We start from the raw sequence: 23,213 nt of genomic DNA on the forward strand, positions 1-23,213 counted from the left end.
CCCAGTGGCGGGACACTGATAGTGAGTGTTAAAGCACAAGGCTGCCAGTTAGACTGCTCTTTTCCTCAGACGCTGCCAGAGTATGTTTCCTTAGTCTGCAGTCTGGTTAGTGTGTAAATGGACAGGCAGCACACCGCTCCATCCACACATCACAGGGAAGAGGACTTTAGAAAAACGTTTTGTTGGATGGGCTGGCAGTCTTCTGCTGGTGTTTGTGGCTAAAAAGTGACACATAGACTACACCTTACTAGAGACTAGGTGGTCTGACAGAGCATGGACCTGGACCGCACACAATCCAATGAGTGGAATTTCAGTGGCCTGACTGCTGTTGTTGAACTGAAAGTGGGAACACCTAACTGCTTTGTAAACATGTGCTAACTTATTAGTGGCTGATTTCATATGGTGAAGTTTGGGATATCATTTGGGTGTGAGTAGATTAAGTTCTGTAGGGTAGGCTACTTTTAAAGTCGAAAGAGTAAAACAAAGAAAGGAAGACATGTTTATATAAAAAATATATTTTATTCCAAACTACAAAAGTGAAAACATGTAACTTTTTTGTCACACTTCTCAATAAAATAGTACACAAAACTGTCACAGGAACAGTCAAACACAGCAAATAAGCTATCAATAAACATATTGAAGGAAGAGAAAAACAAAACAAACTTTTTAAAACTTTAAATTAACTTAAACAACTGTACAATAATATGTACAATATTTACAGCATCAATAATACATATAAAAAGGAATGAAGCTACAAATCATCCAGTCTCTTTTTTTTTTTCGACAAAATACTGATTCCTTCCTTGCAACCTGAATCAGTCAGTCAAAGTCAAATACCTCTTTTCTCAGTGCTGTGGCATACCCTCAAAGCATGCACACTACGCTCCTTGTCTGGAAGGACGGCTGTTTTTCAGCATGGGCTGAACCATGACCTGTCGTTAGCACTGCAACAGTTAGGATCTGCAAACAGTGAGCTATACACAAGGGCACGTTCAATTAGTACTCTGGTGGGTTAAGGATTTAAGTTTCCGTACTGGGGGTTGAAAGTCTTCACCCTTCGTTACTGCAAGTGCTCAGAGGTTGGACACAGCCAAGTTAATTAGGTGCCTGCCACAGTTTAGGGGGAGGGGAACATGGCATCAGCCAATTAGTGACAACATAGGTTGTCACATAGTAGAACTATAGTGCAGTAAGTATTCTATTTCGGGCAGCAGAGCAGCCCCCTGTCTTTCACCCCCTCTTTAGGGCAAGTGGCCCTAAACATCCATCAATACACTCATACATTGAATATACGCATATATATTTCTGTCCTTGTACAAAATACACAATTTGAAAATTACAACCCAAAAGACAAACAAATGCTGTGCTGCGAGATGAGATGGATATCTGTTGGATTCAAGTTAAGAGTCATTGGTTGTTTTTGCTGTTAGGTGACGTAATTGTTTACGCCATGTCTCCCAGCATCTTCTTGTAGTACATGGACTCAAAGATGTCATTCTCGCCGGGGCAGTTGTAGTGGCACGCGCAGGTCTTGATGAACATCATCTGCTTCTTCATGACCTGGCCGTCGGGGCACTTGAACTCCATGGGCAGGGTGGTGGTTCTGTGGGGGGTGCAGCAGCGACCGTCGGTGCACACTCCGCAGAACTTGGGGCGGTAGGACTTGGTGGTGGTGCAGCCAGAGATCTCAAACTTCATGGGCTTGGACACTCTTGGTGTGCGGATGCATTTCTTTCCCTTCTGTAAGAGCAAAGCGTTAAAAAAAAAGTCATTATTAGTGACCGTTCCTTCCCTCTTGATTTGACAAAGTGTTTCTATTGTAATGAAAGGGTTGGTTGGGTAGTGGTTGAAGAACGCGCTTACCCTAATGCTCTGCTCCATGTGGGACTCGCAGGGTCTGACCATGCACAGACGAGACTGTTTCTCCAGGCGGCACTCGCGGTTGTCGTTGGTTACTTTGGTAGAGATGCCCAGGCCGCAGGTTTTAGAGCAGGCGCTCCACTCAGTGGTCTGGACCAGGCAGTTCTCCCTCATCATGGAGGGGTCAGGCCCGTAGGTCTCCTCCTCTCTGTAAGCTGCAGGCAAAGAAGTGGAAGTGACATAAGACTCTTTATCTCTACACTCAAAAGCTGACCAGATTACATGATTAGAATGTAGGCTACTGTATGTGTCTAAGACTGAAACTCACCAGCGAGAGCAGAGCCCACAAAGATGTTTGTGTTTTGGGGGGCATCGCACACCCACTCCTCGCAGCACTTCTCAGGCACTTTGACGCGGCGGGGCATGGGGCAGTCAGGGCTGGGCAGGCGGATGTCCATGCTGCACAGGGGAATACAGCCCACGGCACCGTCCAGGCACGTGCACTGGTATTTACAGCTGCTCTGGAAGGACTCTCCACTCCTGTACACCATCCCACCCATCACACAGGTGGCGCCACCCTTAGCTGTGGGAGGAGGAGAAGAGAATGTCACATCTCCAGTCACACAAACACCAGCAGAGGAAAATAATCAGAGTCAGAGTATTAGAACGACAAAGAAGCCTGTTGAGAGTGACTTACCTGTGCAGACTCCTATGCGGCGGTTGATGGGGGAGCCGAAGTCACAGAAGAGTCCTTTGTGGGGGTCGCACATGTCCCTGTCTGTGCAAAGCTCGCCCATCTGCTTGGCACACACCCTGCAACAGCCGCAGGCATCGGGCACCAGGCTCACACCAGGGGTACACTGGGGGGGCACATCAGGGCAACTACACTGCCCACTGCACTCCTGAGCCACAGCCTAAGGGACAAAGAGATAGGAGTATGGTTAGACCCTGATCACATGGTCACAACTACTACTAATGTTACAGTTCATCAGCCCCAAGAGCTAGGGCATCATACAGCCTTTTGTAACTGTGTTAACAAAATATAGCGATTTACAATTCAACTGCTGTTGTAATAGGCTAGACATGCTGATAGCTCGTGGCTATCTGTCTGGTACATGGCGCATAGACACAGCAATACAGTTCCCATATAACTTGACATTCTCAGTAAAAGGGTCTTACCAGGTAGGAGAGAGTGAGACAGAAGAAAGAAATCAGCCTCATGTTCATTCCAGCAGACATTTTGCTTTTCTTCTGGGTTTTTCTCGGAGTATCTTAGACAAAAATAAGTCTTCAGGCTCTTCAAAAGTCTTCCTTAGTCTCTTGCGAGTAGTCAGGGAGCTTGTCGTCTGATCGAGTCGATCTCGTTGTTAAGAAATTTCTGATTTTGGTTCTTTCTCAGTTAAGTTCTCGTAGTTCTCTTGGTTAAAGCTAGAGTTTAGCTTCAGTAGTAGAGCTGTTGCTGCTCTTGTAGCTCTCTCTTGGATGAGGAGTTGTTCTGTGTCTGAAGCTAGGCGCTCTCCCTGCCTTTATACACCCAGGGCTGCAGTGACGTGCTAGTGGCTGAATGGAGTCCTGGACAAACATGGACATTCTTGGCATTCTTTCCTAATTTCCTGCCCCCCTCCTAGACTCGCTCTCCCTGACATATCGCATTCCTCCTGTCTGAAGCCAAAGTGCTGTCACATATCAAAATAAAAGTGCATTCTTGGCACTATCCCTCAACTTTCCCTTTTATGTGTAATCGGCGGTTGTGTTGTATCCCGGAGAGAGACCGTAAACCTCCCCTGTTATTGGGAATAGCTGCCTCTCTGTTCTCTTAGCACATCACACATAGATTTTACACTAGCGCCTTCAAAGGCTTTAAATATCTATTATTGCATGTGCATTTTATTATGAAAGGAAGGGCTGTAGTGTAGTCCACCGTTACAAAACAGTACCGTTATAAAAACCCCTGTACACCTTCAGGACTGTTTTTCTTTTTGGAAAAGAACATACTGTACAGAGAAACAGATGTATGATATGTATTGTATGCGATCATACAATAGCCTTCCTAAGTCTAACAAGTCATGGGTGTTGGGATTTAATCAACAAGTCCTTAATAAAGGGGGTTTGTACAGTATAAAACCACACCACCGTCTAGTTAACAGACTCTCATCAGTTCTATTCATTGGTTTTAATCGCATACTTTTTTTTATAGCCGTGCGCTTTCACCTCACTAATAAGGTTTAGTCTATGGACTTTAAAGCATAGTTGTACTACATTCCTGGTGTGGGATTCTATTTTGCTCCGTCAGTATCTAAACACTGAGCAGACTTGAGGATTGCAGGAAAGCGGCTAGACTCTGGGGGTTTGTATATTTTTGAAGAAACGATCACACAAGCCCCAGACTCTCCACCTCAGTCTTATGAAAGGCAGCCCTGCTCCTCACCAGCCACCGAATCGGAAATGAAAAACTCCCAGAGAAAACTCAGAGCTGGAGGAATGTGCGGCTGCGCCAGCAGACATACTATTACTGCATGGACACACCGACTGGGAGGAAGCGTGGCCTTATATGGGAATCTTCACTAGCAGCATCTGTCTTTTCCTTTTTTCCAGTGTGGTTTGTGCAGAAAGTACAGTAGGAGCTCCTCAGGGTCTGTACTGTCTGAGACGTTCTCGCCGGACAGTGTGTGGGATGGTAATGTACCCTGTCTGTCAACACAGATTCATTTGTGGCCAAACAGAGGCTGCCAGTTCCTTAACCCCGTCATGTCAAATAGTAGCAGCTTATCGCAATGCCCTATTTGAAAATGCGCTCGATTTCCTGAACCAATAACAGTGCGGTGTGGCTTTCCATTGAGGGGTTGGATGAACTGAACTCCCCTCCACAAGGCAGTGTTTAATCAAACATTGTGTGTGGTAAGACGTAGCTGTGTGTTAGCATCAGATTCCCTGTCTTAGGCTGTTGTCCTGGAGCTCTCATTAGTGCTCTCTCTCTCTCTCTCTCTCTCTCTCTCTCTTTCTCTCTCTTCTAAGCCCCCTGCTGGTGTGCTCCTTTCTCCCCAAGACGTTCCTTACTCAATGGAGCATAGGTAAATACTGTAAGGTCTGTTAACCTTTAATGTCATGCTCTCTGGTTTTCAATGGTGGCTAAAAGGGGTCTGAAACTCAAGCTAAGGCCATGGCAAGCATTCCAAATTCAACATTCCACATGCGGTGCAATTGGGGTCCAATTTGGGATAAGTGATGAGGTGCTAATGTTGGAGTGACAGGCAGAAGTTAGCTAGGGTCAAAGGTCAAGAGCTGGTGACGGAATGGAAAGGATTCCACATTCAGTGTAAATAAAGTACCTATTAGATATGTGCTTCACTGTGGGATGTAGCAGACCTGACCATGTGATTCACTTTCCCATTCCCTCAACGGAGGAGGGTGTTGTGGTTAAAAAAATGACTGTGGTTCATTGTTCCCAGTACAAAAAAAACAAACACACATAGCTAGCTACATCAGTGTATTAAACATTCTGCCAAGGAGTAATTGTCTGTGCAGTGTGATTCCAGTTCTCTCCATTTCCATTTCCACTTCTAGCCTTCGTCCCAAATGGCACCCTATTCTCTACATAGTGCACTACTCTTTCCCATCAGAGCCCTGTGGGCCTTAGTCAAATGTAGTGCAGCATAAAAGGAATAGGCTGCTATTTGGTACACAACCCTGTTCTGTCTGCAACTTACGTGACTGTGTTCAAGTGACAAATGTTCTGTCTGAGGTATTCCATCTAAGTGATGATTGTATTTTTTAACCGAACCAGAGATCTTATCTATGATTAAAATGGAATCGGACGTGCTGTGGTCTAAAACCCATCTGTTTTCATTTTTCCAATGTCAATTTTAGTGCTCTTCCAGAAAAGACACAACATGTAAAATGCACATGGAATTGGATAGAAGCAATTCATATTGCCTCCAGACAATTGATGTGTGTAATACACAGTTAAAACCATGTATTAGAAACACTACGTTTACAGCAGCTTTAGTTGTTGAGCCTATGTTGTTTTGCAGTGCATAAAACACTTGTGGATGTCGATTAAGGCAGCCCCCTGCACCTCTTCGATTCAGAGGGGTTGGGTTCAATGCGGAAGACACATTTCAGTTGAATACATTCAGTTGGACAACTGACTAGGTATCCCCCCTTTTCCTTTCCCCTTTCCCCTTTCCCTTGTGTATCTTTTATGTGTAAACTTCAAGAAACGACATGTCAATCATTCCAGAATCAAAGTTCGATTGAATTCATTAATGGGCCATCCTATTAATTATTTTCACCTTTGCGTTGCTCTGAACTTAATAAAAGTGGTTTGGTTTAGCCAAAAAGAAGCCTTTTTTTTTTTGGGGCCAATCACGGGAACTCTGAATTGCTGTTGCATGGGACTTTTGAGTCACTCAAATGGGTGATTCTGCTCGAGCTATGAGAGGAGAAGAGAGACGGACACTATGTTGATGAGCTTGAACTTTTACATCTGAAGAACTATCTATCTGAAGAACTCGATCTATCTATCTACCTGAATTTGCCTGCTGTGGAGAGTGTACGGCATCGTTGTTTCAACGGGAGCTAGCCTAGCTTGTCAGATTTGGAGCTGTAGAGGAAGGTTTCCCAATCATTTGCTGAATCATTCTATATTCATTGAGCTACAATGCGCGCCAACGTTTAGGCTAAGTTTTTAGAGTGCACTCTAATACCTGGGAGCTTTCTATATTATAATTATAATTTTTTTACCCACATTTTCGATGTTGTCTCATCGCTGCAACTCCCCAACTGGCTTGGGAGGTGAAAGTCGAGTCATGCGTCCTCCGCCCACTTAATCCAGCCACACCATTGTGTCGGAGGAAACACCGTTCAACTGACTACAGAGTTCAGCCTGCAGGCGCCCGGCTCGCCACAAGGAGTCGCTAGAGCACGATGAGCCAAGTAAAGCCCCCATGGTCAAACCCTCCCTTAACCCGGACAACGCTGTGCCAATTTTGCGCCGCCCTATGGGACTCCCGATCACGGCCGGTTGTGCTGTCTTATCAATGATATGAGGAAAAGTAATGACTGTTGCCTTCTAATAATGGAATGTCTTTGACAATCCGTGCCAGCTATCCACAGTATACAGAAATATGTGATTTTTAAACAACTGAAAAATTATCTTGATAAATTATAGACATAAAGTTGTGAGAAAACATGTTACGTACTAGTCAAAGCTTATTACCATCTTACCATCTAGTATTTCCTTTTCCCTTTAATATGAACATTATCCTGAATTCCACCATGAATGGATGATTAGGACTAAAAATAGGTAGGCCCAATATAGTTGAAGACACAGGTACAGAAATTGGATTTCTGACTCACAAATACCTAAGAATCTGTTTTAAGCTTAAAAGCAACAGTTTGATCATCTACAATAACCCAGTGGTGAACCATGACTATAGGACCTAGGCCTTCAGAGGTACCAAACATCTTCCAATAGTTTACTTTGTATCTTCTATAGTCAGATCATTCTAGTTGTATTGAAGGGGGAGCAATACTTTTTGATTACATTAAGAATGAATCAAACAGGCCACACGCTTCGGGCTGCCGCTCACACATAGACAGAACCGGCATGGATGCAAATGTGATACAGAGCATAAAATAATGCAACCAGCAAAACCAAAAAACACTGTTTACACAATCTATGGTAGCCTAACACCACTATCACATATGACCAATAGCGACCACAACAGTGACACATCAAAGGCGATAGGCTTGTGGTGCTGAAAGGACAGCGACCGTAATACCTGTGCACCCCATGGCGCTGAAGGAGAGCACAGTTTGATCAAACACATAGACACGGCTGATAGACAGAAGTCAAACACAGCATCAAATAACGGTATAGAATAAGCAGCCCATTCAATCCAGCAGGCCTTAAAAAAACATTTTATTTCCAAAATGAAATGAGCAAACCAGCTATTGCTTCCCATTGCAAATCTTTTATCACGTTCATCACACTACCCAGTGACATAAAGAAAATGCAACAATGTTTCACACTCATTATTTTCAGAGATACAGTGCCTTTGGAAAGTATTCATACCCCTTGACTTTTTCCACATTTTGTTACGTTACAGCCTTATTTTAAAATGTATTATACAAAATCTACACACAATACCCCATAATGACAAAGCGAAAACAAGTTTTTAGACATTTTTACGTAAGTATTCAGACCCTTTGCCATGAGACTCGAAATTGAGCTCAGGTGCATCCTGTTTCCATTGACCATCCTTGAGATGTTTCTACAACTTGATTGGAGCCCACCTGTGGTAAATTCAATTGATTGGACAGGATTTGGAAAGTCACACACCTGAATAAATAAGGTCCCACAGTTGACAGTGCGTGTCAGAGCAAAAACTAAGCCATGAGGTCGAAGGAATTGTCCGTAGAGCTGGATTGTGTCGAAGCACAGATCTGGGGAAGGGTACCAAAACATTTCTGCATTGAAGGTCCCCAAGAACACAGTGGCCTCCCTCATTCTTAAATGGAAGAAGTTTGGAACCACCAAGACTCTTCCTAGAGCTGGCCGCCCAGCCAAACTGAGCAATCGGGGGAGAAGGGCCTTGGTCAGGGAGGTGACCAAGAACCCAAAGGTCACTCTGACAGAGTTCCAGAGTTCCTCTGTGGAGATGGGAGAACCTTCAAGAAGGACAACCATCTCTGCAGCTCTCCACCAATCAGGCCTTTATGGTAGAGTGGCCAGAAGGAAGCCACTCCTCAGTAAAAGGCACATGACAGCCCGCTTGGAGTTTGCCAAAAGGCACCTAAAGCGTCTCAGACCATGGAGAAACAAGATTCTCTGGTCTGATGAAACCAAGATTGAACTCTTTGGCCTGAATGCCAAGCGTGACGTCTGGAGGAAACCTGGCACTATCCCTACGGTGAAGCATGTGGTGGCAGCATCATGCTGTTGGGATGTTTTTCAGCGGCAGGGACTGGGAGTGATGAAAGGAGTACAGAGAGATCCTTGATGAAAACCTGCTCCAGAGCTCTCAGGACATCAGACTGTGGCAAAGGTTCACCTTCCAACAGGACAATGACCCTAAGCACACAGCCAAGACAACGCAGGAGTGGCTTCAGGACAAGTTTCTGAATGTCCTTGAGTGGCCCAGCCATATCCCGGACTTGAACCTTTTCGAACATCTCTGGAGAGACCTGAAAATAGCTGTGCAGCAACGCTCCCCATCCAACCTGACAGAGCTTGAGAGGATCTTCAGAGAAGAATGGGAGAAACTCCCTAAATACATGTGTGCCAAGCTTGTAGCGTCATACCCAAGAAGACTCAAGTCTGTAATCATTGCCAAAGGTGCTTCAACAAAGTACTGAGTAAAGGGTCTGAATACTTGTCGTTATGGGGTATTGTGTGTAGATTGATGAGGACAAATGTAATACATTTTAGAATAAGGCTGTAATGTAACAAAATGTGGAAAAGTCAAGGGGTCTGAATACTTTCCGAAGGCACTGTAGCTACAGCAAGTGAGCTGCAATAAAAACAGTGCCACTCACCAGATTATGTTCTCTAAACATCAGACTGTTACCATGGTTTCTCCATGGATATCAGCAAAAATAATGTTTAAATGTACTTTACTGGTTGTCCGTGCTGTTGGTCCTTTTAGCAGTAGGAAGTGGAGATAGGGTAACCACAGGAAAGTGTTTACCTTTTTGCGGCCCGGTACGTTCTGTTGCTTGTATTTTCCATCTCCTGATGCATTTCAGTGATGCACAATATGCTAACGATAGCCGAATGTAACCGAACGTTGTCGACCAAAGCACGTTCCCTTGCAAACAGCTGGAAGTGCTTGTGAAATTTGCCAGCTGATTGCATAGGACAATGTTAAGTCTGTGCCTCGGTTAAATTGTAGACATATTGTGCAAGTTGCGTGTGAATTGCGTCAGCATTGAAAATACAAACCGGAAATATAAAACTGACATATCTGTGGATATTTTTTTGTCTCAGATTATTTCCTGCATAAGGACAAAATTAGAGGACAACAGGTAAAGTATGTTCAAATTAAATTTATTCAACAGTCTGACTTTTCATGGGACTGTTCATAAAAAGTGAGCCTACATGTTAGAGAAGAGAGAATAGTCTTCCACTCTCAGATTCATAGAGGCTACAGGTGATGATAATTTTAAAACGTTTGAAAGTTCATCTTGAAAAGTATCCACCTTGAAGTTGATAACACCTGTTGCAGCCGACATCATCATTGTCACACTGCTACAACACAAGCTGGTGTGGGAAAACTGCCACTGATTCTTTGCTCTTGGGCTTGACCCACCCATTGCAAGTCAAAATGTGATTGGTTCATTCCACTGTCACTCCAAAAATCTGTTCTAATACAGTTGAATGGCAGAGGCCTTCTGTCCAGCTTCTGAAGGCCTAGCCAATGGCTGTCTGAGCTATCTCGATTTTTCTACCCAGAGACCACCACAGAAAAATCCCGATTGAATAATTTTTCTCTTTAGTATTAACCATTCTCTTTCCAACACAAACTGAAAAGATGAAATCAGATGATCATTAAAAATGATTGAAAAGATTAAATAGAATTTTTAAAACAACATTTTATTAAACAAAATATACATGTTTTATATATCCTTCTCTGAAGGCCTAGAAGGCCCTCACGGTTCCTCACTGCGGTAACCCTACCCAGATGTTCTTTGGATTCATTTTATAAAACGCACCTCCTAATCTGCTTTCACTTCCTTTAGGGTAAAACATATTGTTCATGATTCATATAACAACTGAGCTTCTGTTTCTGCTGCCGAGAAACAAAACCTAGTTCAAGCTTAGTGTATTCATAGTAAGTCTTCTAGAGAAGGGGGAAACTCATGGATTACTGTCACACACTATAGCCCCCAATTGCTTTCTCTCCTATAATTTTTTTTTTCAGTGTTTGTGCGTAATAATACTGCAACAATAACATAAACACATTAGCAAACGGACACCCTCGTGTTGCTATACTGGCATGGAGTGCCTCCAGTTGGACTAGGTCTCCCTCTGACTGGAGGGCGGAGTGAGGGCGGAGCGCCCCATGATGGATTCCCTTCTGTTCTTCAGAGAGGGCATATTTTCAGCCACAGCAGCATAGCATTCTTGTGAGATTGTTACAGTGCATTCCTCATGGGATTTGCCTTAAGCCGTCTTCGTCCTCTCCGATCATCTCCCAGTAAGGAATAGGATGACCTCATCAGAGGCCAGAATGGGCCCTGTGACGATGGAATTCCCCAAATACGCTCCACAGAAGCTCCTCATTGGGAGAGACTGGGGAGTTTTCCACTGGTAGCTCTCTGGCCATGGTGTAAGCTGAGGTGATGTCACAGAACGCCCTGTACAGTGCCTCTGTCCTCTGAACACACAGGTTAACTCAGCATTTCCTCTTCATTGCCGTCATTCATCATCCATTACAGTTACTTCTACATTTGGAATAGCTAGGCAATGTTTTTCAAATTCATTTTCCAGTTTCCTCATTTAGGCAAGGTGGGGCCTTGCTCAGCTCAGTTTCCAGGTGCTCACGTAGCTAGAAGCCCGTTGTGCTTTACCAACACCAACATGTACAGATGGAAAGGCTACAGGCTGTATGTCTAATTTCCAATACCCAGTGTACTTTACACACAGCTCTTTTGGGGTGATTAAGTCATCAGCAGCATAATACTGACTAAGGGCAATGAGTGAGTTATAAACAACAGTTAAATATTATAAGTTAAGGTGTACAGTGGGCCAACATTAGTGAGAATATGATTGAGTATTCAGAAAAAAGAAGGGGAAAGTATTAATCTTAACCAGATTTTTCAGGGATTGTCCTAGTGTAAGTAGCCTATGCATTTTCAGACCTACATAGCATTACTGTTCATTGAAAAATCTGATCAAAGATTAAAAGAATCAGACATGCTATTTTAGTTGAAAGGTTGATCATCCAAAAGTGTCTGGGAACAACTATACGCTAAACTTACTGAACACTAAAGCAAACAAGAACAAAGATTATTTGCCTTCATATCCATATCCACCTCACCATCTCCACCTAAAATTCTATAATTGGCAGTTGGCAGTGAGCTCCTGGAATGTTCCCTGCTTTGAAACTTCAAACTGACCATCCCTCCACCACTATTTAAACTGAACATGTGGCAGAGATGTCAAAATTTGCTAATTATGAGGGCTACAGTTTCTGGCTCTTTGAAATACCAAGGCTGACTGAGGTAATTCATAGCCCAGACTCCCGCCGACCGTTGGACCTTACTACATCATTCGTGTCATGGAGCAAAATCACAGACTAGAAATGGCTAAATCTAATTTCCTTTGAAAGCGTGAAACAAATTAATATAATCGGTGGGCTAAAGGATACAGCTGAAAGAGAGTGGCTGGAAAGTGGAAATGGATTTGATAGATGCGATTGTCTATAAAAAGCCTTGGCTGTGGAAAATCACAGGCTATTTAGACTAGAAAGGACAACCCAGGGAAATGCCAGGGTGCTGAACTTTTTTCAACAAAGAGCAGAAAATAATTTAATCCACAGAGATTTACTGCTACACGCATGCCTTCTGAAGGGGCTACCATGGCAATGACAGTGAATGAGGAGCCTAGGTCTGCTGCATCTCTCTGTCTCTCTGTCTGACCTCTGACCCATGTCTGTAAAACCTACCATTCTTTCTGAACAGAATCCCATATGGGGGCCTGTAAGTCCACGATTTATTGAATCTAAAGAGAGAATGGTTTGAACAGTGTCATGAACAAAGTGCAGAGTTCCAAGTATAGGCATAGACACCCCACACTCTGTCCCCCTTTATCCCCAACCCACACCCCTACACTCCCAATGTTAGCATTTCTCCAGACTACTCTGCTGTATGTTTTCTTTGTCTTCAGAGGAGTCATTGGAACATTCCACAGATGAGCCCCTTTATGCAAGTTGCTGTTTGTTGTCTCCTGGCCAGGACTCAGGTCATTAGGAGGGCTTTGTCCATCTCTGTCCATCTTTACACAGCAGACTTAATAGCAGAACTAAGAAGGTCATTAAAGGCCGGGTGTGGTGCAGAGAGACCCACTTGAAACATGATTGCCTTTATGCAGTGAGGTTTTGGACCTTTCAAGTGTGAAGTGGAAAAAAATGTTGCCAACAAAATAAGCTTAACAGCCACTACCTCACGACAGCATGTAAACATACACTATATATACAAAAGTATGTGGACTTTAAATTAGTGGATTTGGCTATTTAAGCCACACCCGTTGCTTCCAACAAGTCAGTTTGTCAAATTTCTGCCCTGCTAGAGCTGCCCCGGTCAACTGTAAGTGCTGTTATTGTGAAGTGGAAACATCTAGGAGCAACAACAGCTCAGCTGCAAAGTGGTAGGCCACATGTTCACAGAACTGTCCTCGGTTGCAACACTCACTACAGAGGACAATAACTGTTCGTCGGTAGCTTCATGAAATGGGTGTCCATGGCCGAGCAGCCGCTCACCAGACTAAGATCCCCATGTGCAATGCCAAGCATTGGCTAGAGTGGTGTAAAGCTTGCCACCATTGGACTCTGGAGCAGTGGAAACGCGTTCTCTGGAGGGATGAATCACGCTTGGCCATCTGGCAGTCCGACAGACAAATCTGGGTTTGGCGGATGCCATTAGAACGCTACCTGCCGAATGCATAGTGCCAACTGTAGAGTTTGGTGGAGGAGGAATAATGGTCTGGGGATGTTTTTCATGGTTCAGGCTAGGCCCCTTAGTTCCAGTGAAGGGAAATCTTAGCACTACAGCATACAATGACATTCTAGATGATTCTGTGCTTCCAACTTTGTGGCAAAGGTTTGGGGAAGGCCCTTTCCTGTTTCAGCATGTCAATGCCCCTGTGCACAAAGCGAGCTCCATACAGAAATGGTTTGTGGAGACTGGTGTGGAAGAACTTGACTGGCCTGCACAGAGCCCTCATCTCAACCCCATCGAACACCTTTGAGATGAATTGGAACGTCGACTGCGAGCCAGGCCTAATTGCCCAACATCAGTGCCCGACCTCACTAACGCTCTTGTGGCTGAATGGAAGAAAGTCCCCACAGCAATGTTCCAACATCTAGTGGAAAGCCTTCCCAGAAGACCGGAGGCTGTTATAGCAGCAAATGGGGGACCAACTCCATATTAATGCCTATGATTTTGGAATGAGATGTTCGACAAGCAGGTTTCCACATACTTTTGGTAATGTAGTGTATTAACAGTGCTTGGCCTAGTTAAGGACGAAGCGTGACCTGTCTGAAATCAGCAATCACCCTTTTCTAATACAATACAGTACTTGGTGTTACAGTTGATGATGACCCCATAGTACATGAGTTATTCTACAATACAATGTGATAAAATGAAAAAGTTAGTCACCTGATGTTTCATAAGTTTGAGTATGGCCTTCGTAGGCCAGCAAGTGAAATAACTGCAGTGGGGATAAATACCACCTGCAGTAGAATGAGGAATCTGAAGCCAGCCAACTGAGGATTCAATTTCTACCTCTCCATCAACAGCTGCTGTCTTTATTAGTTGAATTATGTTTTGATCACTGCTGCATGCATTCCTGGAGATACCTGTGGCCAGTGGGTGTAGTCTAACGGCCCGAGGGCCCTGAAAAGCACTCATTCATGGGTTTGCAGTTGGCCAGCGCCCCAGCGCCAAGACAAGCACCCCAGGAATGCCCTCATCACACTCGCCATGGCAACCGAGCTGAGCCGCAGGAGACAACACAGCTCAGTAGCAGTCTTCAACAAAAACAAACAGAATAGACGGGTTGGTTGTTTAGCAACAAAACCAACGCGTGCGCAACTATGGGGCAAAACAGACGGGATTGGCTTGGATTTTTTGCAACATGCAAACTATGTTTTGTCTCCAATGTTTATTGGAAACATAAATACATTTGCACAATGAGCGCTTGTTGTCTGTCAAATACATCGCTACAGTTATCGGTTAGCTAGCTAGCGAATTTTAGACATATTAGCAATGAAATGAAATCAGTCAAAACACCTCAAAACAAGACATGGTATCAAGAACAAGACGAAACTAGCTGAAACCACCCACTTATGATTCCCCACATGGCAGTTTCTTGTCATTGTTGCCAGCTGTCTGACCATCCAGACTTCTGCCCCATTAAAGAGTGTGCATCGGTTTCGTGACGTTGTCAGCTAACCCATCTAGTCCCGGCCGGTTACACCCCCTACTGGGATAGGGTTAGAGAGGAGGACTAGGCCCCAGACGATAACAATACCATGACCTTGTCATCACAGAATGGTTTGATAAACATGGGACCATATTTCATTTGAGATGTGGTCCAAGCTTTTGGTCTAAGGACCTTCACTAGACCATGTCAGAGCATTAACTGACAGCTTTACTCAATACATCTGAAACTTACAGTACAACTAACCTAGATTTATTCATATAGAACAGACAGAATATGGCAAACTACATGATATTAGTAGGGCAACCTAGCAAACAAACCATTAACTAGAGAGTACAGTAACCAGTGTCCTGTCTGTGTGTACTATCTAGTCTGGTGGTGAAGTGGGCAGAGTCTCTATCCTCAGTGAGGAATATTACATTAATGACTCATGTCTTTCCTGCAGACTGACCCAATCAGATTAGGCCATTACCTAAGAGGCAGAATAAACGCAACACTACTCTAGCTGTTCACAACTGGTGCACAGTTCACTGAATGTATAACATGGAAAGATTTAGTCAATAGCTTTCGTTGAGCGACCAATGTTAAAGAAGATGCCAAAACAACAGTAACTACACTTTTTGAGAATATACTTGAGAATGATCATTATCGGTACATGTACCTGTATGAATAGTTTTCCAATAACCCAAGGTAAAAACTAAGTAGGTATGCAGATCAACAGGAAAAAGTTTCTGTTTACACCAGATGTTCTTTTTCGTGTCTTGTTTACACTGTTCCACCAGGCTCGCTCTGTGGTTGGTCTGGCTGAAACCAGCCCAGAGTCTGGCCTTGTTCCATCAGTTGGAGCACTGCTAGAGACATTGGGAGGCAGGGAAACCAAACCTCAAAAATTACATTACATTTCAGTATCTGTTCCACACTGGCTATTAAATCACATTCAAAAGTTCTGCAATATCCAACAAGCTTGTCACATTCCCTTAAAAGGAAGTTTGTGTGGAATCCAGCTGTCTTTTGCAACATAAAGAAATTGGTGGAATCACTCCAGTCCTCACCAGAACACTAATGAGGACATTAGAATGGCTGAAGTACACAGTGCAGCAGACTTCTATGTGGAAGAGTCCTTGTCACACACAGATCATCATGTTATCACTCAAATGGTGCTGCTGCTGTTTGTACTCTGCTAATTGTGTTATGGAAGACAGTGCCTGGGTTTCATTAGGCCCCTTCAGTGACTTAACCTTCTGTGACAACAAAGGAGATGTTTGCCAGACGGCTGCCTGGCCGTGCAGCACACTGACCCACTAACAAGTCATCCAAGTTGGCCCCTGTCCGACTCCCCTGGCCTCAGGAATCAAACAGCATTCTGTTTTGCTTCGCTTTGCTCTGCCTGATTGCACTCATACCCATCAGTCTCAGCTACTGGATTAGAACCCAGGGCACAATCCCACAAACTCTCCCAGGTTAGCGAAAGACAGCTAGGCAGCGGGTAAATCAAGGCTCTCACTTTCATGTCAGACCAGGTGTAAACTTCAGTCTGGGGGTGAGACTACGTAAACAGAGGTGGCTAAGGACGGAATTCATTTCCTCTTGTTTATTCAGCTAATTTTCCCCCGATTCTGAAAAGGAGAGGAAGCCATGAAACCAAACAGCAATTAGACATCTTTCATGGGCCAACAGTGACAAGCAGCATTGAGCAGGTTCAAGAGGAATGTCAGTTCCTCCTCATGCCTTGGCAAGCGGTTACATTTCTTCACTAATTGGTTTCCTGCTAAACTCTTCGAATACAAAGACTGGTGTTAGTGAAATGGGTTTTGTTTGTCTCATATAGTGCCAAGGTAAATTGTACCTAAATTCATAGAGAAACCGCTAAAACTTTGCTTTTACGTTTTTTCCTTTTTTTTCGAAAACAGGTGTTGCATGCTAGCGTCCAATTTAACCTCACCTTCTCCTCAACCTTCAAATAAACCTGGTGTTTTTCTTTCATTAGACTTTTAACTTTGCATACACCAAGTAAATACATGTGGCTTTTCCCTTCCTGTATCAGCCTGCAGGTCTCAGGCTGGACCTAAACACATTCATATGTATTTGCTAAATGGTCACCAACAGGCCATGACTGATGTTTTTTTAATAATATTTACCGGTATTTGAACATCCGTGTGATGTATTATTCAACAGACGTTTGATGTAATATTTAGCATACTGATATGCTATGGTAGAACAGTATATCAATGACCAACAGCTTTCTCGTCTAAACTACAGTATTTAGAAGGAAAGAGAGTAGCCCGTAGCTTGTGAAGTAGCCAGTTTGTCTGTCGGTCATTGACGTTTCAGTGTCTCACCAACCAGCCCATATTTCCCTCCGTCCACATCTACTCTCCAAAACACCAGTACGAGGCATTCAACTCAGAGCAGTAAACAGTGGTCACCCTCTGCCTGGCAGGCCTGCCCCGGGGGTGTCTAACTGGCCACCTTAGGAGCACCCGTGACGTCATAGCCCCACAATTCCTGGCACTGGAGGGATGATCTCATGCTGCTGGCTGTGGGCTAGCAGGGGAAAATGGCACCTCTGCTACAGAGGGGATTCTGTCTGGAGACTGGACGTCGAGTTCCACCTACGGGAGCTGGTCTCAGTGTGACCTGACAGATGTATTAACAGTGTTGTTTCAAATTGTTCCACCCGCCTGGGGACATTCTCATAAACGCCTACTCAGGGTGCCAAAGTCTGCGTAGTGTTTTTGTGAGGTAAATTATTAGGGCCAACAACTACTAGGAACTTTCACTCTTGTACTTAGGACATACTGTACTTTGGAAGAGGTATTCTCGTTGGAATGTACATCCTCAGCAGAGATGAGACTTGTATTTATTTCAAGGAAATAAAATATCCCTCCCAATGAAAGTCATTATAACTGAACTGAATGGAAGTCTGTCAATTCAGTTGTAATATCTCTGATTAATGGGAGGGATAGGCTGTGTGTTGTTTTAGTGAGAGGGAGAATGTGGCATGTACAGTGGTCCTTGGAGTCTAATGAGAAGCAATACTCTTATCAGGCAGTAACATGCCCTCACTGAGGCGGCACTTAAAATGTTTTCAAACTCAAGAGGAAGACATTTTGGCTAGTGGATACAGACAATGGATTAGATAAGAATTCTTGGTCAAGCTTCACACTGTTTATGTGGCAGACATATTTTCTAAGATGGGAAGCATTACAGTACATATCATGCAATGGCATTGGCTACTCACCCTCCTGTTTATCTCCAACTATCTGTGGTCAAAACATGTCCTGCTAATCAGCTGCTTGCAGTATTAAAGGGCTGTAAGTATGTCCAATAAACACAGGCAGAATTAGATATATTTGGCTAAATTAGTTATTACACAAGTGTCTATCTGTTAAAGGGCTTTAATCCTTTGAATGTTATGCAGGCTATTATGACCTTTGACAGGTCAGGGTTGGATTTAAAAATGTTGACAGTTTTGGAGTTTTCAATTAGGTACGGTTAATGAGATAATGTAAATATTCACAATAAGGCCCATATTTTAAAGTCCTTATAACACTGGAGTTCTGCAATTAAAACGGCCTGATACTCAGGTTGATGTCTACTATTCAGGGCCCTACAGGATATATACAGTGTCCTGGTGTGGATCCAGGGAACCACACACCTGAGGCTCCCCAGCCTTCTGCCATTAATCACAGCTGCCGTCACGACAACGCCATTACATCATGCGTCAGGCAAGACAAAGAAAACCAGTTCTTCTTATTTTACCCAAGAGAAGAAATATCCAACGTAAGATTTTCAGGAGCAGATGGAAAAACAGCCCTCCATCCAACTTTTCAGCAGAGCCTCAAGACCTAAATGTAAGGCAAAACAAGTATGGATTTACCTACTTCAGTTACACCAACCCATCTGGACTTCTTTGATTAGCAGACCACTAATCCAGGTCCCAGCTCACGGGAGCTGAGTCAGTAGGCGTTGGTGTGAGCGAGACATGGGAGACCTGATGGCCTCATACAGCTGAACAGGGCCTTGGAGTCTGAAGAGAAATACTCAGACAGACTGATTGTATGTCTTGAGGGTGGTACTAGGAAGGTGCTAATGCAAACCTTCAATGCGGTCACAATAGCCTTGGTTAATCAAGAGGCTTGTGAAGAACAGTTCAGAAAACCTCAGTAAGACACAGCTTTCAGCAAAAATCAAACATCAGGAGAAAAAACAGCTGATCCTTGATACTGTCTGGGATCATTACTTTTTCTTCTAGGCTTGAACAACAGCATTTAGACTACTGTAGCTTGTGTGGTTTAAGCAAATTCATGTCATTATTGGGTGTTACAATGCAAATCTCTGCCAGTTTAGTATTCCAATGACTCATTTTGGTACAGTAATATTTGTGTGTGCAGTTTTGATAGCCTGTAAGCAATTTTTTTTTTTTTTTAAATATGTTTGGTATAAAAAAACGAGTCTGTAGGCTTACCGTATAATGATTGTATAAAGGTAACCAACTTCATAGGCAGTATTCTGATAATGAAACATAATATGGTTATGTGGGTTTATCACAGTTTTATTGTAATAACCTGCTATGACCAAAGGAGGTGCCAGCAAGAGACTGGAGACTACCAGGCCACCCACAGAAAGTGACTGGGATTGATCATCTGTCACACCTATGACAATACCAAAGTGCTATTATTGCTTTAATGAATAGTATTTAAGAAAGTAAAGTTACTGAACCTAACAGTAGTCAGTGAAATAAATGGAAAAAGTTCCCCATACAATCTCCATAATATTGGGTAGTCATGCTATCTCACTATTGGAATATGTTAACTTATATGAAGATCTGTCCGAAGCAGACTTGAAGCCAAAAAGTATATTTTTGTGAAGTGTGCTATGTTTTTTTTCTCATTAAATTCATACCTTTGGCTCCTGCAGTGAAACCCAGGCTCCTTGAGGTTTTTGAACCCATGGAACTTTCCCAGTGGTTCACATAAGCTTTCATTTCCTGGTATTGATGATTTCTGAGTTCCAACATGCCAATGTATTTCAATGAGAATAATCCCCTTTTCAGCGGCACAAATAAATGAAGCAGGCTCCAGGAACTGATCTCCATCTCACTGAAGTTACACAGCTAAACTTTATTTTTCATAATGCAGTTAGTCAGTGCCGTATAGGACGAGGTCTGAGACGTATGGGTTGTGGTATAGCTGGGTTTCTGATTTAATTGTTGCCAGACCCACATACCAGTGTGGAACACTCCCAGTTCACTTGGTTGAACTGTGGATGTGAAATGTCCAGCTCTCCCTTTTATGTAGCATGGGGAGGAATACACCTCATTTTATTGGTATTGGGTGCTGTTTAAAAAGAGAGAGGTCTGTTTCCATCACTGAATAACAGTTAGATTTTTTGGGGGAATTAACTAAAGATCACCAGAAAGGTTTTTCAAGTCAAAGGCTCAATAACACGTAGACACACGTAGACCAGTAATGAGTAGACATTGAGCAAACACTTTATTAGTGCATTCAGCTGAACTCCTTTTGCAAAATGTAGATTGCTTTCCACAGTTCACTTACTGTGCTATTCAATGATATTTTCTATGGGATGGCTTTACTGACTCAATGTGATTTATGACATTCAGTAAACGGAGATGACGTAATGGTGTTTTCAAGTATTTTTCCTCTATACTTTTGGAGAACCTTAGACTAATAATATGTGAAAAATCCAGACCTTGTAAAATGGATGTATATGCAAACTAAAGCCATTAATGCACCACTATTTCCCCACGATTTTCCATCAGATGTGATTTTTAACAGCTGTTGGGGCCTACTGTGAAGTGACAGGTGTTGTGATATACTCTGTACTAAAGTGCTTCTTACATTACAATCAACAATCTGCCCAAATTCAAGATGTAGTCCTATTTTAGGATTGCCAAACTGGTTTCCGTCAACAAAATCAAATGGACACAACTATGATAGAAATAACCAAAGCCCTATCTCTTCACCATTTGCTACATGGTAAACGGTACAGTAGATCATAAAAGCACTGCCACAGACAGTGGAAAACATACCTTCTCACAATTCCAGCATGCAAAAACATGGACGAGTTCACAATGAAAATATTTCTGAACTCCACGCTGAAAGGAAAACACAACGTTTTTACACCGGAACCTTGCAGTGGGATGAGAAGGAAGTCATGACGAGGAAAAAAAGCAATTGCTCAATTATCTGTCAAACACAGGGCATCCGACCCAGTTTTCAAAGGGTGTTTAGAAAGTCACACACATAGGTCAAACATTTTTGGACTTTGCTCAAATTCCTCAGAACTATGATCAGGATCGCAACTACAGACCAAAACATATAGTCTGAAAGTTCTGGGTGTTACATGAAATACATTGTTTCATTCTTTCTCAAGCAATATTATTTTTGCCAGCCACAACATAGCAATGAAAGCTTAGTTCATCTGATGGCCATATTCAAATACTGTATAGCCAACATCATAGTCAAATGCCTGCAACCAGAAAAATGAATACAGACTTGCATATGTCTGTGTATGACGACCTACCGTAGAACAAAAAGCCAGAAGTCGGACAGAAGTGGTTCCTACTGTAATTCTCATTATTTCCATATTTCAGACTAAATTACCCAGAAAATTGAATGGATTCTGTATTTCATACAAAAAATAATCCCCATCCATCTTCCTTTTCATATCCAAATGAATTTGACATTTAATCAAAATGTATTCTGAGGTGAAAAGGATGTATGAACTCTGGAGCAGGCATACGCTAACCTCTCCCTGCATAATTATACCTAGCACATTCCTCCACTACACTTGAAAGATGGAATGTGAATGAGAAATACTGTGTTCCTTCTTGGAACGGCCTGGAATAACATGAGCTGTGGTACGTTGGTGAAACGGGCACAGAACATTGTGATTTAAGAGGAGAAGATTAAAAAGATCAGTTGTCAGGTAGAATAGACTACAGTGTGATATCTGAAACATATCAGTGGAATATCCAGACTAATACTTGAACTCGGTCATCTGAGGCTGCCCTGCTACTCTGGCACAATAGAGTGGCACAGATCATATTACACAGATGATCTGATACAGTCCCTATAGCTCCGGTGGGGGCATTAACCAGGGTTGTGTCCCAAATGGCACCTTATTCCCTATAGAGTCCACTACTTTTGACCAGGGCCCATAGGGCACTATATAGGGAACAGGGTGTCATTTGGGATACAACCTGGCTCTATCCCAGAGGATCTGGGCAGTCTTCAGACAGTGTTATAAACAGATCTAACCAGATATAAAATAATCGTTCCGATCCCTCTCTACTTCCTCCTGAGCCTGGAGGAGTCATGTGATGGAGGATTCTGTAAAGGACCCATGAGACCACACCAGTAGACAGGCAGTAACATAGAGACAATACATAGTACTGCTATCCTTTGCCCTCTCAGTCTCCATCCCCCAGGAACTGTAAAAATACTGTAACTCTCTCCCTTAACTCTCATCGGACAGGAAGCTCATGCACCAGTTGAGCTCTAAAATTAGCCTGTCATTTGAAGGGCCTTTGTCATTCTTAGACATGGTTGGATACACTGAAGTATAAATAAACATGCATCACGTGAGACAGGAACAATACCTCTACTTCAACTGTAACATTCACCCTATGCAGTGGGTACAATCAAACCATCCTCACTAAACTACATGTGGCACTTCCATTAAGGATAATAGCAGGAATTAACTTCAAAATAAGGCATGGTTTTGAATTACATTGGTTTGCTTATCTGTGATAAGAAAATAGCTGTTATATAACAGCACATAATGACATGTCCTATTTGGAATCTGGACATCCTTGGCAGACAAGGGAGAACCACGGAGGTAGAAGACTGATGAGTCTAGCGGATACTGACCTGGATCCAATGTCTCATTGTCTGGCTGCTGGGGTAATGAATGAACCACTGAAACGCATCTGTCTGGAAGTGATTCACTTGGGGCTCTGAGCTTAAAACTGCCCAACACATGGCGAGTGTCTGTCACCTGTCTGTCATACTCCTACTCCAGCCAGTCTGCCTCATGTCTTCAACAATAGCTCCACTGTTCAGCCTTTGGGACCCAGACTATCAGAGCGGAGGGCCTCCTTTATTTCATGGAGAGTATTTACTATAAACCATGTGGTTTTGGTTAGGAGAAGTCATGCTGTACA

At 43.2% G+C, this 23,213-nt stretch overlaps 1 protein-coding gene across 1 annotated transcript; it reads right to left on the bottom strand.

Moving 5' to 3' along the window:
* Positions 1-499: 499 nt before the first annotated feature.
* On the bottom strand, positions 500-3,344 carry ctgf (connective tissue growth factor). The gene is given in 5 exon segments (NM_001139999.1): positions 500-1,740; positions 1,864-2,075; positions 2,189-2,443; positions 2,558-2,774; positions 3,040-3,344. Coding segments are annotated over 5 exon segments (1,041 nt in total). The 5' UTR covers positions 3,100-3,344; the 3' UTR covers positions 500-1,443.
* Positions 3,345-23,213: the final 19,869 nt, after the last annotated feature.

This window comes from Salmo salar, chromosome 06 (genome assembly GCF_965601325.2).
Source record: "Salmo salar chromosome 06, fSalSal1, whole genome shotgun sequence".
NCBI classification, from domain to species: Eukaryota; Metazoa; Chordata; class Actinopteri; order Salmoniformes; family Salmonidae; genus Salmo; species Salmo salar.